Source organism: Poromitra crassiceps (genome assembly GCF_964638095.1).
Source record: "Poromitra crassiceps genome assembly, chromosome: 22".
Taxonomy (NCBI): domain Eukaryota; kingdom Metazoa; phylum Chordata; class Actinopteri; order Beryciformes; family Melamphaidae; genus Poromitra; species Poromitra crassiceps.
The window spans coordinates 21851576-21870295 of record NC_139647.1 but is presented as its reverse complement, the minus strand read 5'-3'; the positions used below and the strand labels follow the sequence as shown (position 1 = coordinate 21870295).

Genomic DNA, 18720 nt, shown 5'->3' with positions numbered 1-18720 from the left:
CTGATCTATATATGCACACTTTCTTTGTGGAAAAGATGAATTTTTAATCTAGTCTTGTGTTTCTCTGTGTTTGTTTGTGTGTGTGAGCAGATGAAGATGACCTGACCCTGATAGCAGCTATTTACAGTCTGCTGTTCTACATCCATACTGACAGAGCAGACTGGAAGACTGCTCTGCAGCTGCTGGACAAAGCCATCAGAGACATGCCCCAAAGCAGACACGGGCTGTGAGTAAAGCCATCAGAGACATGCCCCAAAGCAGACACGGGCTGTGAGTAAAGAAACACACATGGTGAAGAGTGGAGGAAAGGGAAGAGAGGGATTGGACATACAGGCAGGCAGGGGGATCGATCATTCATTGGTTGATTGGTTGATTGATTGATTGGTTGATTGATTGATTGATTGATTGGTTGATTGATTGATTGATTGGTTGGTTGGTTGGTTGGAAAGATAGATAGATAGATTGATAGATAGATTGGTTAGTAGATTGACCTCAAGAAAGATTTTGTTTTCTGCAGTCAGTGTATAAAGTCTATACATAGTACATAAAGGGGAATAAAGATGGATTGGTTGGATGGATGGTGTGTGCAAAGGAGAGATACAGTAGATTGATCAACTGATTGATTCACCTTCTTAGGGAAGCATTTTTTCTATAGCTATTGCATAAAGTATAAACATAGCAGTAAAACCTATACTACCCTAGAGGTTATAAAATATTATGGTAGGTTGTTATCAGGGGAAAACATTCGCAAATCAAATATCTATATAACAAGTCCTAAAAGGTTCTTTGTGATTTCATATCCTAGCATGTATTATATTTCATTATTTATTATATCACTGTAAACCTTGGTAGAATACAAGAACCAGTATTTTCTTTGTTGCTCAGTGACAATGTTGTAATGTCTACTGTAGGTATAATGTGATTTAGTTTGTAATTCCAGAATCACAGTTTCTTCACTCAGATAACATTGACATTGAATTGAACATGCCATGGTCCCATCCAGTATCCTCTCTTTTGCCCCAGGCCCCTGCTTAAACACCGCGTGTTGGTACGAGCTCGGCTGGGGCAGAGTGTGGCGATGGACATGCAGAGGTTCAAAGATGAAGGAGAGCTCTGCTGTTCACTTATGTGGCACCGGGTGGCGCCATGTGCTGGGGATAAAATTCAACAATTGGCCTGCTACCAGAAGTCCATCACCTCTCTGTTGGTAATACCTCTGCTCTGTTGCCAACAGTCCTTAGCGTTTAGATAGAGAATTCTTTGTTTTCCTCAAGAATATTTTTATTAGGTTTTACACAAATATATAGGTCATACATGAAGTTTGTAAAGTGCTAGAAAATTAGATAGAGAATCCTAATCATAAAGTTTACTTGACCCCCCCCTCACCCCCATGTTTGATATGAGCCATTCATATGAGCAGAGGAAACAGTCTAAAATGTTAAACAGTCTCCAGCACCATCATGTGGAGCCAACATGTCATTGCAGCTAGCAGCTCTTGTTTTCCCCTAATTCGTATGCCATCTGTAATCAGAGTTCAGAGACTCAGTGGCAGAAGGTGGCCTTTCTGCTGGAGTTTGGAGAGTGGCTGTACTGTCAGAACTTCCCCAAAGCTGATGCTCAACACCAAGTCCAATGGGCCATAGACATCCTTCTACACATGGGCACTGAACAGGCAGAGGAAGCAGGTACAGCTCAGTTCAAAATGTTAATTGTTTCATGAGGCATATGTGTCAACATCTGGTTAGTTTTTTTTCCTAATAATCTTATTGTATGCTCTAGAGGGCCGCTCCAAAGAGACGGGTACGATCCCAGTGAAACCTGAGTCCCTAATAGGAGTCCAGGGGTTTTTATTCACGACAAGTCTGTTGAAGCTGCGGGAGGTGAGGCGTCTGGACGGCCTGGTGAGAGCACACACCCTGCTCGCCCTCATGTCAGACAGGACTTCACCCCAGCACCAGCTCAACCTACTCACAGCCTACACATTTGTCCTGCAGATATGGCAGGTAAACGGTCCCCAAAAAAAGATTTCCCAATTATTATATATAATAATAATATATAATATTGGATTATATATAATATAATAATAATATATAATAATATATATTACTATCTGTGTCTGGGCTCTTCAGCTTGCAGTACGTAAGCTCAGCAGTACCATGAGTTTGAGACTGTGGAAGAGGCTGTTCTTCAAATCCAAATTGTGTGTGGGGGGCGGTAATGGAGCAGGCATCAATGTGCTGCACTGTGTGTTACTGCAGGTGTCCATGGCAACGGTGCACCAGGTCTCCAATGAGATGTCAAAGAGTCAGCCAAGCCAGCCGCCTCCCTCTACTGCATCCAGAAAAGACAAGCACACAGACAAAGACAAGGGCAGAGGCAAAAAGACCAAAGACGTGCAGCCGGTATGTCCTAGGGCCATTTTGTGTCGAAAAGGCAGAATAAACACAGGTGCAAGCAAAACACTAATGAGGGTTTCCAAATTCCAATCAGTCACGTTTCTTGCTACAGTACATGGCAATAACTGCACACGGGGGGGGGGTCTGAAATGAACACCTGCCAAAATGCAGATACAATGTGTCTTTCACACTGGCTGGTAGCCATTTGAGACGATAACATTTGAATGCCTTTGTTATTTACAGTCTTTAGGTTTTTGCCTGTTGTCACACTTCTCCGTCTCTCACCGTGAGTTCATCAAAGCAAAATAATGTTTAAAAATCTGTTGTAATATGAAATGATCAATTCTAAACTTGATCCATTTTATAAGACAGTGAGGCTGTTTTAAATGAATACACAGTGCCTGACAAAACAGCACTGAAAATGGGTACTATAGGGTGGTAGAAATGACTCAAAAACTGCACACCAGAAATAATGCCAAATGTCAATTCCCTTCCCTCCCCCATTTGATTGACCAGCCTCCCCCCACTGAGGAGAAACCTAAACTCCAGTTCCAGGATGAGGTGCTTCCTAGCACCACAGAAGACTGGGCCCGCTTCAGCTGTCCTGACCAGGCCAGGCAGACATTCAAAACCAACAGCACCCCCTACTGTATCAATACACACAGCATCACCAAACAGGTAAGGCTGCACACTGTATCAATACACACAACATCACCACACAGGTAAGGCTGCACACTGTATCAATACACACAACATCACCAAACAGGCAAGGATACACACTCTGTATCAATACACACAACATCACCAAACAGGCAAGGATACACACACTGTATCAATACACACAACATCACCAAACAGGCAAGGATACACACTCTGTATCAATACACACAACATCACCAAACAGGCAAGGAGAAAGCGTCTGAGGAAGGGCCGGTGTGTGTCCGAAACGTCACGCTGTATTGAAAATAAAAAAAACCTAAACGGGAGCTCCTCGGTGTGCGGATTGTTTCTTTTTCACTGTAAGTACTTTATTGATCCAGCACCCAGGCCCAGTGTGGCCTATTTTTGGATGTGCGTGTCCCTACCTACTTTTTGCACAAGGATACACACTGTACCAATACACACAGCATCACCACACAGGCAAGGATACACACACTGTATCAATACACACAACATCACCACACAGTAGGGATGTCACAATATATCGTCCCACAATATATCGCGATATCAAAACGTGACAATATGTATCGTTGAGATGAAATCTCATATCGTGAGAAAAAGAAGCTGAACATGGTGGCACTGATCTGCATCTGATTGCATGCTCGCTCTCCTTTTCATTGCTTTGTTTGAACAGACGAGGGACGTTACAGACACGGAGGATGAAAATGGTGAAATTACTCAAATTAGCGTGGAGGATGCCCCGTCAACTTACAAATCGATCGGGGAAAAAAAAGTTAAAATATCGTATCGTATCGTTATTGTGAACCCAATATCGTGTATCGTATCGTATCGTATCGTGAACTGAGTGTATCGTGACACCCCTACCAAACAGGCAAGGCTGCACACTGTATCAATACACACAACATCACCAAACAGGCAAGGATACACACTCTGTATCAATACACACAACATCACCAAACAGGCAAGGATACACACACTATCAATACACACAACATCACCACACAGGCAAGGCTACACACTATCAATACACACAACATCACCACACAGGCAAGGCCACACACATGACCCATCATCTGTGGCATGGTGTTTGACATGAGTCTAGTTTCCAGCACAGCAGGTAATGGGTATTGGGTTTGGGTATTGTATCAGTCGGCTCTCCAGGGTCCAAGGCTGCGCTGCGGCTGGAAGCCTTGACCGTGGCATTGACGAGCCCACGTGTGTTGGTCCAAAGAGGTTGTGCACTTATTGATCTGTGTGGATCCAGGCAGAACGTTGGCAGAGGCTTAAATCACGTTAATCTAAATTAATTATGTGTTGTGATTAATTTACGTAGCTACCACCCGAGCGGGATGGAATTACATTAGGATGAAATGAGGTTTGTTAAGCGTAGAAATGCAGCAAACGTAGTGGGACAATGGGCCAGTTCTAGCCCAATCTGATCTAGCAGTGGATAGTGTTATAGTAAATTATTGATTGGTCGCTTATTAATTGATTGTTGATCATTATCGACTCTGTTCCATAAATGATCCATGGCTCTTCTAAGATGTATTTTGTGGACTATGCTCTCCATCATGCAGAGCATTCCTGTATAGGGAGATAACATGTATTTTGTCTTGTGGGAGTAGACCAAGGTTGTATTGTCTCTTATGAAGGATCAACCTAACTGTGGAAATATACTAGACCTTGTATGATCTAATGGAATTTCACAGCAGAGATCAGGGTGGGGAGGGCGCCCTCCTATCACTATATGAGAGTGTGAAGAAGAGAACTCGTGGCTCTTTTGACAAAGGGAGACTCTGTGCACAGATGTTTACTTGTGGAATAAAATCCTCCTATACATTTTAAACGGGCATCTCATTATTGATGGATCAACAAGGCATTTCAGCTATTATTCCATTACAATAGCATAGGTTCACATTTTGGTCTCAAACTATTTACTCTATACTGTAATAGTATTTATTTGTAAAGCACCTTTTGAAACAGTGTTAGAAAATGTATGTTTTCTCCCCTGTGTTTGTTTGGCTATAGACTCAGAGTCTGTTCTATCTCAACCTACTGGCAGAGGAGCTGCACTCGCTCTCCCTCACCCACCTCACCCTGCCCATAATGCACCTTGCTGAGACTATAGCACATGACCTTCTGGACAGGAGGAGCCTCTCTGACCTCTACCGTCTCAGGTAAAAACATGTCTGCATTAATGTTTCACACGCGCATCAACAGCTCTTCCTGGCATTCAGACACGATGTTATTTTTCATATTTTACAGATTTGATCCTTCTCTTTTGTTCAGACCTTTCTCCACGTGCTGCACTTCACTTTGTTTTAGTGTTGTGCCAGTGTAACAGAATGCTCTGGCTGAAGTCACTTGTGAGATTAAGGCCATAAAGCCAGAGAGAAATAGCATTTCTTCAACCCAAGTAAAAAGAACTAGGGGGCTGAGGGACGTCATTAGTTACTGTTGCTGTTGCACGGGGCAACTGGAGGAAGGGATGGTGTCGAAACCATTCAAAGCCGATTGTCCATTTGCTCCATAGCAGTTAAAAGGCATCATCTCCCTGTCAATTAAAGTAGGAAAACTGCGCACATCCAAAACCACACTGGGCATCAGGTGCAGGACAAACACGTGAAATCAAAAAATAAAGGAATTGTCCGCACACTGATTGGCAGCTCCCGCTTTTATTTGCGCTCAAGGTAGGCAAGCTTTCGACCCTATTGGGTCTTCATCAGGCAAATGATGAAGCCATGATTCAATGACAACTGCTGTCATTCATTTGCCTGATGAAGACCCAATAGGGTCGAAAGCTTGCCTACCTTGAGCGCAAATAAAAGCGGGAGCTGCCAATCAGTGTGCGGACAATTCCTTTTTTTTTTTTATCATCTCCCTGTCAAACATCTGTTAAGTCACACTACGTGTTTCTGAAATGTTATCAGTGCTCACCGATTGACTGTCAGGTACTTTCTATTAGAGCTGTGCATCTTCACTGATCTCACGATTCGATACGATTCGATTATACAAGTCTACGATTCGATTCGATTCGATTATACGATGCATCTTAAATCGATGCATCACTTTTTCCGCAATACATGATTTATTTTTTCTCACTTTCTTTTTTCTCACTGTGTGGCTACTTTTAAAATAAAAGTGCATTTGGAATTGCATTGTATTATGATCCATAATTAAAATAAACAACTGCATGTACTTACATTCTATTTTATTTGATTATAAATTTTTTTTTTTTTTTTTTAAATAATCGATTTTTGATATTTGTTAATCGATTCAGAATCGTCCTATTAAGCATCGCGATGCATCTCTGAATCGATTATTTTCGGCAGCTCTACTTTCTATATATAGACGGTTTTCACGGAATGGTCACTCCTCCACTTTAATGTTTTTTTTCCCCCTTTTCTGTCCCACAGCAAACACTGCAACAGGAAGTGAGCTGCGGTTCAATGTTTAGAATGTTTTTGTTGTCAAGTTAAAACCGTCCATATGTCTCTTCATTCTCTTCATCTCTTTAGAATTGTGAGGATCTGTTGCCAGTTGGGTGTGGAGACATATTCACCATATTGTGAGAAGCTCCTTAATCTGAGTAGCATCCAAGAACAAGAACAAATGGGGTATGTCAGCACCACTATAAACATTTCATGTTTGTACATTTTACTTTTATGAACGATATGATATGATATGATATGATATGATATTCATGACTCCAGGTGCCGCAAAGCCATTGCTCTCGTACGGGAGAGGCGGAGCCATCCCATGACTTTCAATCAGGTTAGCCTTGTTCTCACAGAACAAACGTATCCATTTTTTACTCAAATGCTGCACGTGTGAATGAATCATTACATGCAGGGTTACAAGACATGGTAAATACATGATAAATCAAAGTATGATTTGTGCTGAGCGCATTGAGAGACCTACAGCAGACTAGTGCAGTTTGGGTGTGAAGGAATGGATGTGATTACCCCAACACATCTAACCCTCTGCTAAACCTTTCACTGGCCTTGTCTCTCTCTGTTACTTTGTATAACTTTGTGGACTGGAGTGACTTAAATGTACACACCCCTATGAAATATAATATTAATATTGCCGAGGTTTATTAAAGCTAGAATTGAAGTGAAAGAAATGACCCTTGAAATGAATGACTTCTCCTGGCTCACTCTTGGTTTTATTACAGTTGAGAGCGTGATTGGCAAGCAGCGCCCAGCGGTGGCTTAGATCGACGGGAGGAATTGATGTCCTAAGTGCACTTTTATAATCTGACAGCACTATCTCATTATTATCCCAGGTTCATGAGAGTTCAATTACTTGTGCCATTAAACTTGGGATGGCTGTCATCACTTAATGCAATCCTGTGAGATCACAATGATTTTCTTTTCTTTTTTTTAATGATAGTTCTTAAAGCTTGTCATTTGTCTTGTCCTTGTCCATATAGAGCAGAACTGCACCGCGTCATCGCACTGCACCGCGCCCCTTTTTGGGGGAATGCGGAAATCCTCTTTGACTCAGGCTGAACGGACATGACGACAGTCCAGTCAACCTTAATTTATTCATATATCTCGACCGTTCAGGTTCGGGCAAGGTCGCAAAATAATTAGTAGACATGTTTATCAAACCAAAAAAACACTTGAACCCCGAAATTAATGAATTGGTATTTTGTCTATGCTAGCTAAAAACACGGCAAAAATACCATCACAACAACGCCATTCATTCTTTCTATCCCCCAAAAAGGGGCGCGGCCTTGACGCTTTGGATGTGCAGTTCTGGTCTATAGCTTTACTGGATGAATGGGATTTGACATTGAAATCTACAGGGCTCGTGTTAACATACATTAAACTTTAACACGGTGTGATCCGAACAGAATGGACATAATCAAAGGTTTTTGGTGGTATCGATTTTTTTGATAGTGTGTGTGTGTACGTTGCAAACATGATACTGATACAAGGTCAGATTCTGGAAGTGTATTTTCTCCAAATATAGAAAAAGAAAAAGGCTGTCCTATCCAACTTGGTAACAAATAAGAGAATGAATGCACTTATCATTAACAAATTAACTTTATTTTCTGTTTAGATTTTGAATTGAACTCAATTAAATTCAATTAATTCAATTAAAAGAATTGAATTGACCGTAACCTTGGTGTTTTTTCCTAGAAATCTGAGGCGTCTGGGCGAGGGAGTGCGGATGTGTGTGCTCAGGATATTTGGCTGGACAAAGCAGAGGTGTGCCTCAGCATGGCTCTCTATCAGCCGGCCAGGCAGCTGCTGGCAGAGGCCCACTTGGTGGCGACGGTGAGTTGAAAGAGTGGAAGACTGTACACAGGATGTACAGCAGTACCAGGTGGTTGGGGTGTGCCACGCCACGCCAGGAAACATGAGATGTTGTCCGGTAAATTGTCAGTCACAAAGTATAATAATAAATTGACTTAAAGATACTTTGCTTGAGATCATCGCTAAACTTTCTAGCACTGAATGGCTTGTCCTATGTATGTGGTACTGTAACCCCAACCACCTGGCACCCAATTAGGCTAAAATGAATGGCTAAAATGTGTAGCTATTTGACCCATGTCAGCAGACCAATATTGGGTGATACAAATGTTGTTATTTTAGGAGTACAAAACAACATGCCATACACCCGCTTTTTCTTCTCTAGTTCTGTTAAAGGAAAATGTTTTCTTGAAAAATATTCAACATAGTTTTTGGCTGTCTAATAGCAATTGTGATAAAGAGCAACTCTGCACATCTTTATGTCGGTCTCTGTGATAGAATAGTGCCTTTGTATCTTCAGTGTATCTTCAGGCAAGCGGTAGATTGGAACGTATTATGCTTTTTTGTCAGCTATATAATCAGTTGTTTAACTTATGGAGTAATTATCCTAGTTCTGCTAACATTCCACTTTTGTACAGTATCTGTTTTTCTAATCCTCTCCATTCAGGAGCTGGGAGACCAGATAGCCGTGGCGAGGAGTTTGCTCAGTCTGGCCATTCTGGCCTGTGAAGAGCAGCAGCACACCCAGGCCCTGGCTCTGCTGGACAGGGCCCAGGCTCTGGGTGGGGATGAGGAGTTCTGGTACCAGCTCATCCTCACCATGGTCAGAGCTACAGCAGGCCAGAGAGACCAGGATGCACTTACCAAGGTCTGGAACCCCCTCCTTCCAAACACCTTCTACATGTATCTTGTTTTTGTAGTTTATATGAATATGTGAATATGTTTCCCATGACTTTATTTCACAGATTGATCAGATTGTAAAACACGGCTGTGGGGCTCTGAAGCTGGTTCAGGAGCAGCAGCTGAACCGAGTCCCACAGCTCAGGTTGTTGATCCTGTCACTAGAGATGAGGTAAAGCCGCCCTGCTGTGGTCAAACTTACAAAGCTGTGCATGATGCTTCAATGTGAAGCTGAGCCTTTGAGCACTGACTAGGGTTGAGCTGAAGCCTTTTGCTTCTCTGTTATTTTACTTTAAAGCTGATGTACTACCTTGTATGTACAGAATGACACATACCGTACCATAACTATTTGATCAATACTTGGTGCTTGTTTAAAATCTCATCGCATAAACAAAAGCAGAAATAATCCTAGAAGATGCTTCTTTGTAATCTAACAGCTTATTCTTTCTATATTAGAAAGAATACGCTGATGAGCAGGTGTCTAGATCTACTGTAATGTGCTATGTTGTGTTGCTGTACCTTCCAGAGGCGCAGTGGAATGTATACATGCTGTTGCTGCCCGTGACCCTGGAGAGAAACTCTGCACCCAGGAAGTCCAGAGGCTGATGGCTGCCTGTGATACACTCAGAGAGAGTGCCAGTGGATTCAGTGAACTGGACTATAGAGAACAAGCAGCAGAGGCCCATGTGGAGTATGCACAGGGACTGAGGTTAGTCAGTTCCTATAGAGACACTGTGGAGCGCGTCATCATTCAGAAGCCACGCCCAAAACGGGGGAAAACAGAAACCCCCCCCCCCCCTCCAATCCTGGCGTTCTCCTATGTCACGTGCATGGTCGCGTGTTGCACACAAAGATCATATATACGGACGTTGAACACTCCAACTTACTTCCTTGACAGCTAGAACCACATTTCTCTTCTCGCCAATTCTCAATGGCTTCCTTGTTTTGCTCAGGAGTACAAAAAAACTTTAACTGGCGATTTTTTTACATTTGTTGTCTGAGCAGCCCACCACACAACAGCTTTTAGCTATTATTTAGAATAGTTCATCTATAAAGGCCAGTTAGGCAATGTTTGTACCTGACATGTTTCGGCTGCTGTTTCTGCAGTCTTCACCAGAGGTGTCACGTGATGTTGGTGTGACGTCATCTATGGTGTGGTTATATGGAGTTTTTTCTCATCCCACCTGAAGTGGTGGGATGACCGTGCCCCCTGGCGTGTGCCAGGGCACGAAAACACGATTTCGGCCGTACCCGTACGGGGGGTACGGCGGGGGCGCCCCCTGCCGTCTGATGGTCCATCCGACAGCAGGGGGCGGCGTTGCAGGACTGTGGGATAGCTGGTAAGCTCCTTCATCCCGGGTTGACAGTCTTTGGGGCGCGCTTCCTGATTTCAACCGCCTCTCTGATCCACCGATGGAACTTGTTGCTTTCCTTTCCAATGACCTTGGCTGCGTCCCAGACAGTCCATTAGGTGGTTCTCCCTCTCACAGTGGTCTGAGACGGCTGATTTCAGATTCTCCTGTGTTGCTTTCAGTTTTTCTGCACGCGTGTGCGTTCCAGGGGCCAGTTGCACCAACTGGTCTTACACTGGTCTTAAGCTAAGTTGGTCGTAACTTTACGACCTAACAGCTACGCCGGTTGCACCAAGACGGCTTAAGCCTTCTTTTCACTACGACCAGGCGTAACTCTTACGCCTGGTCAGGAGGAGGCGTAGAGCCTGCCTGTAACAGAGATCTCCGCGGAGACCTTTTGGAGTCCTTACCATCATCGTCATAACACAGCCAGTTCTCCGTCTTTGAAGCACGATGTTAGATTATAACTAACTAGTTGTGTGGCTTAGCCTTCCCAAATGTTGCCGTTAATTTTTTAGAATTTAATACATAGAATTGGGAACGTTACATTCAATTTCATTCAGACTGTCTGTCTGGCTCAATCACCGCCATTTTCCCCCCGGAGCGAGGGAGGGTGGGAGGAGGGAAGGTGTAGTGATGCACATACAGTAGTGGCTGATAGAGCGTAGTGGCACAGTGACGCTCCAAGCAGGTCGCGAGGCACATTTTTGCAACATCATCCAATCAGGGTGCATTCCCTGGCAATTCACATGGACGCGCATTGCTACGACCAGCATAGTTAAGACCAGACGTAAGCCCTGTTGGTGCAACAGGCATAAATCCACTCTAAAGACTGGTCTTAACTAAGACCGACGTAGGAGTTACGACCAAGCATAGTTAAGACCACTTGGTGCAACCGGCCCCAGATGTTTCCTTTTCACATTCTTTTTGGTGTTCTTTCTTTCGTGTGCTGAACTGTCGACCTGTCTCTCCTATGTATGTTTTATTGCATGTTAGGCAAGGGATCTCGTATATCACGTCACACTTTTTCTCAGGGGGGATCTGGTCCTTAGGGTGTGCCAGGATTTGGCGCAGCTTGATGTGCGCTTTCACCGGCGTAGCTTTTAGCATAGCTTTTAGCTATGTTTAATTCAAGGAAAATGACGCTGATTTATGGGAGTGAACGGAGCGATTTCCCCCCCGTGATGGGCGTGGCCTATTTCATGCAGTGTCTCTAATACTGGTCTCATTTGAATCAAAGCTTGTGTACGTTGTAATAGTCTGCCCATTCTCCATGTCACCCACTCAATCATACAGTGTTTTCCCTTTCTTTGTCAACTCTCATCAATATTCCCCCGCAGAATCTTAGCCAGCCATAGTACTGATATAGAGTGGAAACAGCGCTACCTGCTGGATGCCTACTCCCAAATGCAGCTAGCTGTCACAGTGCAGGAACACGTGGTGCTGAACGCGCAGAGCCTGCTGCCCCCGCAGGTAGAGGTAAATACAGCACACATCATGTCGCCCCAACAACATCCATCTCCCATGGTGATCATGACTTCACAATTTAATTTCCCAAAGCTTTGGAGATACTTGTGTTTTCTACCAGCCACGCTTTTAACCAGTGTTGGGGTAACTCATTACAAAAGTAACATATTACATGTAATATATTACTTTTAGTAGTAACTCAGTAATATAACTTACTACTTATAGGATTTCAGTAATATTATACCAGTTACTTTGTCAAGTAACTCAAGTTACAAATTGAGTTAAAACATTTTTTAATCAAAGCACTACCGGTAATTTAAAAAAGATACAATCATTTCCTAATCAAACTGTGTGTTTTTATGCAAATAACCACTATAGACGACAATAACAAAGGAAAAGGATAACATTTAGAATTTTGGATTGTTTACACTGACTTCAAGGCGGTTGAAATTATTTTTCGGGATGGTTCTGGGGCGGCCATGTCACTCTGCTGCTGCTGTCCAAAAAAGTAGTGTAATAAGTAACGAGTTACTCTACACAGACAGTAATATTGTAAAGTAACGTATTACTTTCAAATGAAAGTAACTAGTAATATGTAGTATATTATATTTTGAAAGTAACTTGCCCAACACTACTGCTTTTAACACAACCAAACTCTTTTTAGATGCTTATGAACAGATAGCTAAAAATCATGAGACAGGCGCCAGGCAGGAGAAGTATCTGAGCATGTTTAGAATGTTGATAAAAGGGGATTTGCTTGTGAAAAGGCCTGTTTATGACCGACTGTCGGAGAGAGAGAGAGAGCCTTGATTTGCTGCCTGGCCCGCTAAATCCACTGCTGCCAGCACCTGGCTGCCAACACCTAAGTGATTTACTATGTTCATCTAGCCATTTGTTTCAAAGCACGTTTTCTTACAAAAGTCTAAGATCGCATAGTAGGATGCCAACATCCAGACTGAGATGACAATAAAGTTGCTTCCAGTATGATGTTGTTAAAAAGCCCTGCTCCTGAATGTACGTGGTATCTCAGCTAAATTACTCTGTGTGTGTGTGTGTGTGTGTGTGTGTGTGTGTGTGTGTGTGTGTGTGTGTGTGTGTGTGTGTGTGTGTGTGTGGCGGAGGGGGGGGGGGTGTTTGGACCGTGTGTGTATTTGGGTCCACTCCAGATCTGAAGCCATGGCTTAACGATGTTCTGACACAGAAAGATAAAAGCCTCCCATCAATTTGTCAACAACAGATTGGTGGGACAAAAGTGCAGGATTCCCTCCACACAGAATCCAAACTACCATACAGATAGGCTGCTGCCTCTTGAATTGACATGTTGATGGAATCATGAAAGAACAATTGATTGGACTCCCACACCTGTTGTAAATCCTTGTAGAAGTAGTGGGTTTTTTGATGACATCTTGTGTGGATGTTTGCCTCGGGGAGCCTTGGGGAGGTTGTATTGTACCAGCAGGTTCTCAGCAGATGGTGCTGCTGCTCCAGTAAGTTATGACACCCATCTCCACATTGGAAATGGGACTTCACGTCTGCAACCACAGAAGTGTCCTGCACAGTTCAACCACAGAAGTGTCCTGCACAGTTCAACCACAGAAGTGTCCTGCACAGTTCAACCACAGAAGTGTCCTGCACAGTTCAACCACAGAAGTGTCCTGCACAGTTCTTCAATTTGCTGGAGCTGCTCTGCTTTTCTATGTCATATAGGAGTACTGCAGGGATGACATATTTTTGTAGGCTTACCCAGAAGTTACTTACCCTGCACTTCCTGGTTCCTTCGTCTAAAAGTCAATGCGATTTTTGTATGAGAATTTCAGTTAAATGTCTGAAATAAGGTCTGTGGTTAACAAGGCTTTATGAAACGGCAAACTTCGTGTTCAGCAGGATAATAGACCCTTTTCACAGGGGCCATTTTGTGTCGACAAGGCAGGGTAAACACGGGTACAAGCGACACACTAATAAGGGTTTCCAAATTTCAATCATGGAAGTTGGAAACCCTCATTAGTGTTTTGCTTGCACCTGTGTTTACCCTGCCTTTTCGACACAAAATGGCCCCCGTGAGAAGGGTCTACACAAATGAGGACCACTTTTATTATTTTTGAAGCGTAAATGTCATAAAAGTGGTCCTCATTTAGGCGTTTCATAAACTTGTGTTAACCACAGACCTAATTTCAGGCATTTAAAAGCGAAAAATCCCCATACAAAAATCCCACTGACTTTTCGACAAAGGAACCAGGAAGTGCAGGGACTTCTGGGTAAGTCTACCAAAGTACGCCATCCCTGCGGTACTCTATAATATAGACATATAGATATATGACATATAGATATATGACATAGAAAAGCAGACCAGCTCCAGCAGATTGGAGGAACCAGACGTGCTCCATCCAGGTCTTCTGGACTCATTCCCGCAGTACATCATATCTTCATTCTATATTGCATTCCATCTTGTTTAAATGAGTGATTGTCAATTGCTTTCGCTTCAGAGCCCAAATTTCTCATTTGCCACGAAGTCGATGTTTCACCTAAGTTGATATGTTTCCATGACCCTATCATGTGCAACCCACTTCTGCATTCCGGTTCACCAGTTAATACCAGGTTCACTGACCATCTAAATACCATTCATACAGTAGATTATCATTTTTTGTCTTATTATTATTATTTTTTCGTATAAGAAATGTGATCGGCAGGTTGGTCACCTAAAGCAAACGAGCTGCTGTGGACTCAAGTTATTGCAAATAATCTCATCAATCATTTACAACTGTACTATTCCTCGATTTTTCTGTTCTGATATTATGTGTTCAATATGCTAAAATATGTTAATATGTATATGGTTACTTTGGTTTGCTACAGTATCCACGGCATGTGCTTGTGTACGTGTGCTAGTTCTGAGTGCCTATGGGTATGTGTGTATTTCCTCATCTCTGTGTATTTTCTACCCTTGCTGCCAGAGTCCTGGGCCGTCCCTGGCAGCCGTGCGGAGGCTGCTTGGCCTGCGGCTGGCCCTGGCAGACTGCTCCCTGGTCATGCTGGAGCAGCTGTGTGCCGAGGAGAAGAGCCAGGCTGTGCTCTGCGACAGGAAGGCTTCTGTGGAGAGAGCACTGGAGGAATTCACACGCTGCACGCCCGACCCCAACTCTACAGAACAGGTTCGGCCGTGGACGAGCAGTTTAAATCGGTTTCCTGTTGCCACTAGGGGGCCAGCAAAGTACAAAGTTGCAGTGCAGCTTTAAATGATCTGCAATTCATTACATTACAGCAGCTCAGTGGTTAGCGCTGTTGCCTAACAGCAAGAAGGTCCCGGGTTCGAACCCCGGTCCTTTCTGTGTGGAGTTTGCATGTTCTCCCCGTGTTTGTGTGGGTTTTCTCCGGGTGATCTGGTTTCCTCCCACCATCAAAGACATGTATGTTAGGGTTAATACTCCTGTCAGTGCCCCTGACCAAGGCACTGGCAAAAGAACTGGAGTTGGTCCCCGGGCGCGGCACTGTGGCTGCCTACTGTTCCTAGTTCTAGGAAGGTTCCTAGTAGCGGATGGGTCAAATGCAGAGGATGAATTTCCCCATGGGGATAAATAAAGGATAACTTAACTAGATGCCATTCTGGAATCATTGCAACACATATTTGACTTCCAGAAACACGACAACTAGCAGCTACTGTCGCAACTGACACAATCTCGCCACATGATAGTTCCAGTAATTACAATTCCCTCCGTTCTTAACACGTTCACTGATGTTGACGAGATATCTCGTCTTAAAAAAAAAACCGGTTGACTGCCGTTGACGAGATATCTCGTCTTAATTTTTTTTTTTTTTTTTTTGACGGTGGGACGTCGATCAACCCCTTTTACATCTCATATTAAAATATGGGAGGTATTGAATGTGTATAATCTATTTTACCGACCCACTAAGTGGTGACAGTGCTCTCCAGACGAGAGAAAGCCAAGCAAAAACAGCCGCGTGAGGAAGCCATTCTCATGAAAATGGATTGGCGAAAACGCTTTCGCTTTCGCGCAGGGAGCTGGCGGTGGGGGATTGCAAATTTGCATAATAGATTACGGGTGGAACACACTTTGAAACACGCAGCATAAATAAGACCAGAATCGCAAAAGCTTCATCAAAGCTCTCAACCGAAACCCCAAGAAACGAGCGAGCCCATCCAGACTCGCCCAAAGAGCGGCCACCAGCACACAGGCAGCAGCAGCAGCAGCAACTCGCTTGTGACACGCCCGCTGCAGAGCCAGGGAGGCAGGAGGAGAACACACACGGAGGGAGGAGTTTGAGGGAGAGGGGGGTTTCCTGCTGTTATGGAGGAAATTACTGTTCAAAACTATTGTTTAGATGTCTGACGTCTTACTGATGCCAAAAATGAATGGTTAAAGTGACTGTTCTATTGAATTTCACAAAAAGGCATTTATCTCATCTTAAATTTTCAGACGCTGAAACCATGCTGTATTCAAGTGCTAATGCCTACATAACTACTAACTCTACAAACTAACTCTTTTAGACAGAGAAAGCACACATTCTATTACCGTAAATTCCGGACTATAAGGCGCACCGGTATATAAGCCGCAGCAGCAAAATTGACTGTTTTTTACATATATAAGCCGCACCGGACTATAAGCCGCGGGTGTTTTGATGTTTAATTACCATAAGGGTTCGTGCACAGAGAGGAATGTCGGGAAAGAGATGGCTGTTTGGGGAAGCTCCCATTTATTAACATTTCAACAAAAGGTGCTGTCAACAATCAAACCAGGTACCGTAATCCTTGTCTTCATCTTTTAGGTGAAGGTGCAGCGTCAAAAACAGAGTCAGAGTCAAAGTCAAGTCACTAATCCTCGTCTTCCTCTTCTTCCTCCGTACTGAAACCAGCAAAGTCCTCAACTTCAGTGTCGGAAACGAACAGGTTCAGGGTGGCTTCGTCAACCACTCTCCTCTCTCCTTCGTTGTCACTCTCAAAACCAAGGAACTCCTCTTCGTCACTGTCGGTGTCGGAATCGAACAGCCTCTGAAGGCGCCCAGCTGTGCCGGCGTCATCATCACGCAGCAGTCCAGCCTTTCGGAACCCGAATGGAGTTTGTGGTCTTGATGGCTGCTTTCACGGAATCTGTTATATGAGCCCTCATGCTGTCGAGAACGAGCAAAGCTTTTTTTTGGTGAAAGAATCCTCCAGGGCGCTTGACGTAGCACTCAGCCAGCCACTCCTTCATGACACTTTCCATCATCCACCCTTTCTTGTTGACTCTGAGGCATATCCCACTGGGAATTTTCTCTTTCGGCATCGTAATCCGCTTAAAAATCACCATTGGCGGCAGCTTTACTCCAGATGCAGAGCAGGCCAGAACACAAGTGAAATTCGTTCTCTCGTGCCCAGTGGTTCTCAATGTGATCGACGATTCACCTTTCTTGTTAACAGTCCGAGTGAGTGGCAGGTCGAACGTCAAAGGCACTTCATCCATATTTATGATCTGCTCCGGTTCGATGGAATATTCCTTGATCTTCCTTTGTGTGAATTCGCCGAAGTTTGTGATTTTCTCCTGGTAGTCGGGGGAGGGAGTTGTTGGCCGAGTGGCCGTTTGCTTACCGTAATTACCATATGTAAGGGGTCACGCACAGAGGGGATTGTCGGGAAAGAGATGGCTGTTTGAGGAAGCTCCCATTTACCGTATTACTAGGGGTGTCACAATATATCGTCCCACGAAATTTCGCGATAGTAAAACGTCACGATATGTATCGTTGAGATGAAATCTCATATCGTGATTTTTTTTTTTTTTTTTTTTTTTTTTTTCAAAAGTAGACAAAGAAACGTCTTTGTTTGTTGAAGTTCAATGTGTGGAAAGTAGTTCAGTTGAACAAGTCTCTGAAGAGACACATGAGAAGTTATACAGGAGAGAAACCATTCAATTGAGTTTCTGGCAAAACTGTTTACTTGACAGGAAAAACTGAAGATGCATAAAAAATAGACTAAGAAAAGTCTTGTTGTTTGAGTTTGAAGAAAAACTGAAGATGCATAATGAGAATTTATACTGCTGAGAAACCTTTTAGTTCAAAGTAAATCTAAGTGACGGTGTAACTCATTCTATTTCAAGATAAGCCTTATCTCCAATCTCATGTTTTTTCTAGTTGTTATTGTAATAACAATTTCCCACAACAGCATGTTTTGTATTTGTGCATTTCAAATAAAATACTACTTTTCCAGTCATATATTGTCATTATTCAAGTTTAAAAAAAGATTGTTAAAATCGTATCGTATCGTTATCGTGAACCCAGTATCGTGATACGTATCGTATCGTGAACTGAGTGTATCGTGACACCCCTACGTATTACCGTAACATTTCAACAAAACAACATAACACAACACCACCTTTGTTTATTTTTACAGTGCACACAGTGTCCGCGGTGTGGTGAAAAGAGGGCAAGAGAGGAAATTAAAACAGAAGTGGATTTATAGTTAGAAAGAGTGCTAAAAAAGAGAGATTTTATTTGTATTTTTTTTTTTTTTTCTGAAAAAATCCATAGATAAGCCGCACCGTTATATAAGCCGCAGGGCCAAAAAACGGGGAAAAAGCCGCGGCTTATAGTCCGGAATTTACGGTAGTTCTTTTGAGATATTTTGTGTTCACAAAATCTTAGCAGAAAATAATCCTCGGCTGTTGAAAGATGAGC

The 18720-nt window shown here is 43.2% G+C and overlaps 1 protein-coding gene across 1 annotated transcript in view; it reads left to right on the top strand.

Annotated features, from left to right (window-relative positions):
• cfap46 (cilia and flagella associated protein 46) overlaps nt 1-18720 on the top strand; it is a gene marked incomplete at both ends in the record, with an annotated part of 104263 nt that overhangs the window by 32612 nt on the left and 52931 nt on the right. Inside the window, 15 exons of the mRNA XM_083658604.1 lie at nt 91-226; nt 1024-1207; nt 1532-1685; nt 1780-2003; nt 2259-2402; nt 2913-3074; nt 5106-5254; nt 6596-6694; nt 6791-6851; nt 8228-8365; nt 9009-9209; nt 9307-9413; nt 9768-9950; nt 11934-12072; nt 15009-15206. Of these exons, the coding sequence (XP_083514730.1) occupies nt 91-226; nt 1024-1207; nt 1532-1685; nt 1780-2003; nt 2259-2402; nt 2913-3074; nt 5106-5254; nt 6596-6694; nt 6791-6851; nt 8228-8365; nt 9009-9209; nt 9307-9413; nt 9768-9950; nt 11934-12072; nt 15009-15206 (2279 nt within the window). The remainder of the gene's footprint in view (nt 1-90; nt 227-1023; nt 1208-1531; nt 1686-1779; nt 2004-2258; nt 2403-2912; nt 3075-5105; nt 5255-6595; nt 6695-6790; nt 6852-8227; nt 8366-9008; nt 9210-9306; nt 9414-9767; nt 9951-11933; nt 12073-15008; nt 15207-18720) is intronic.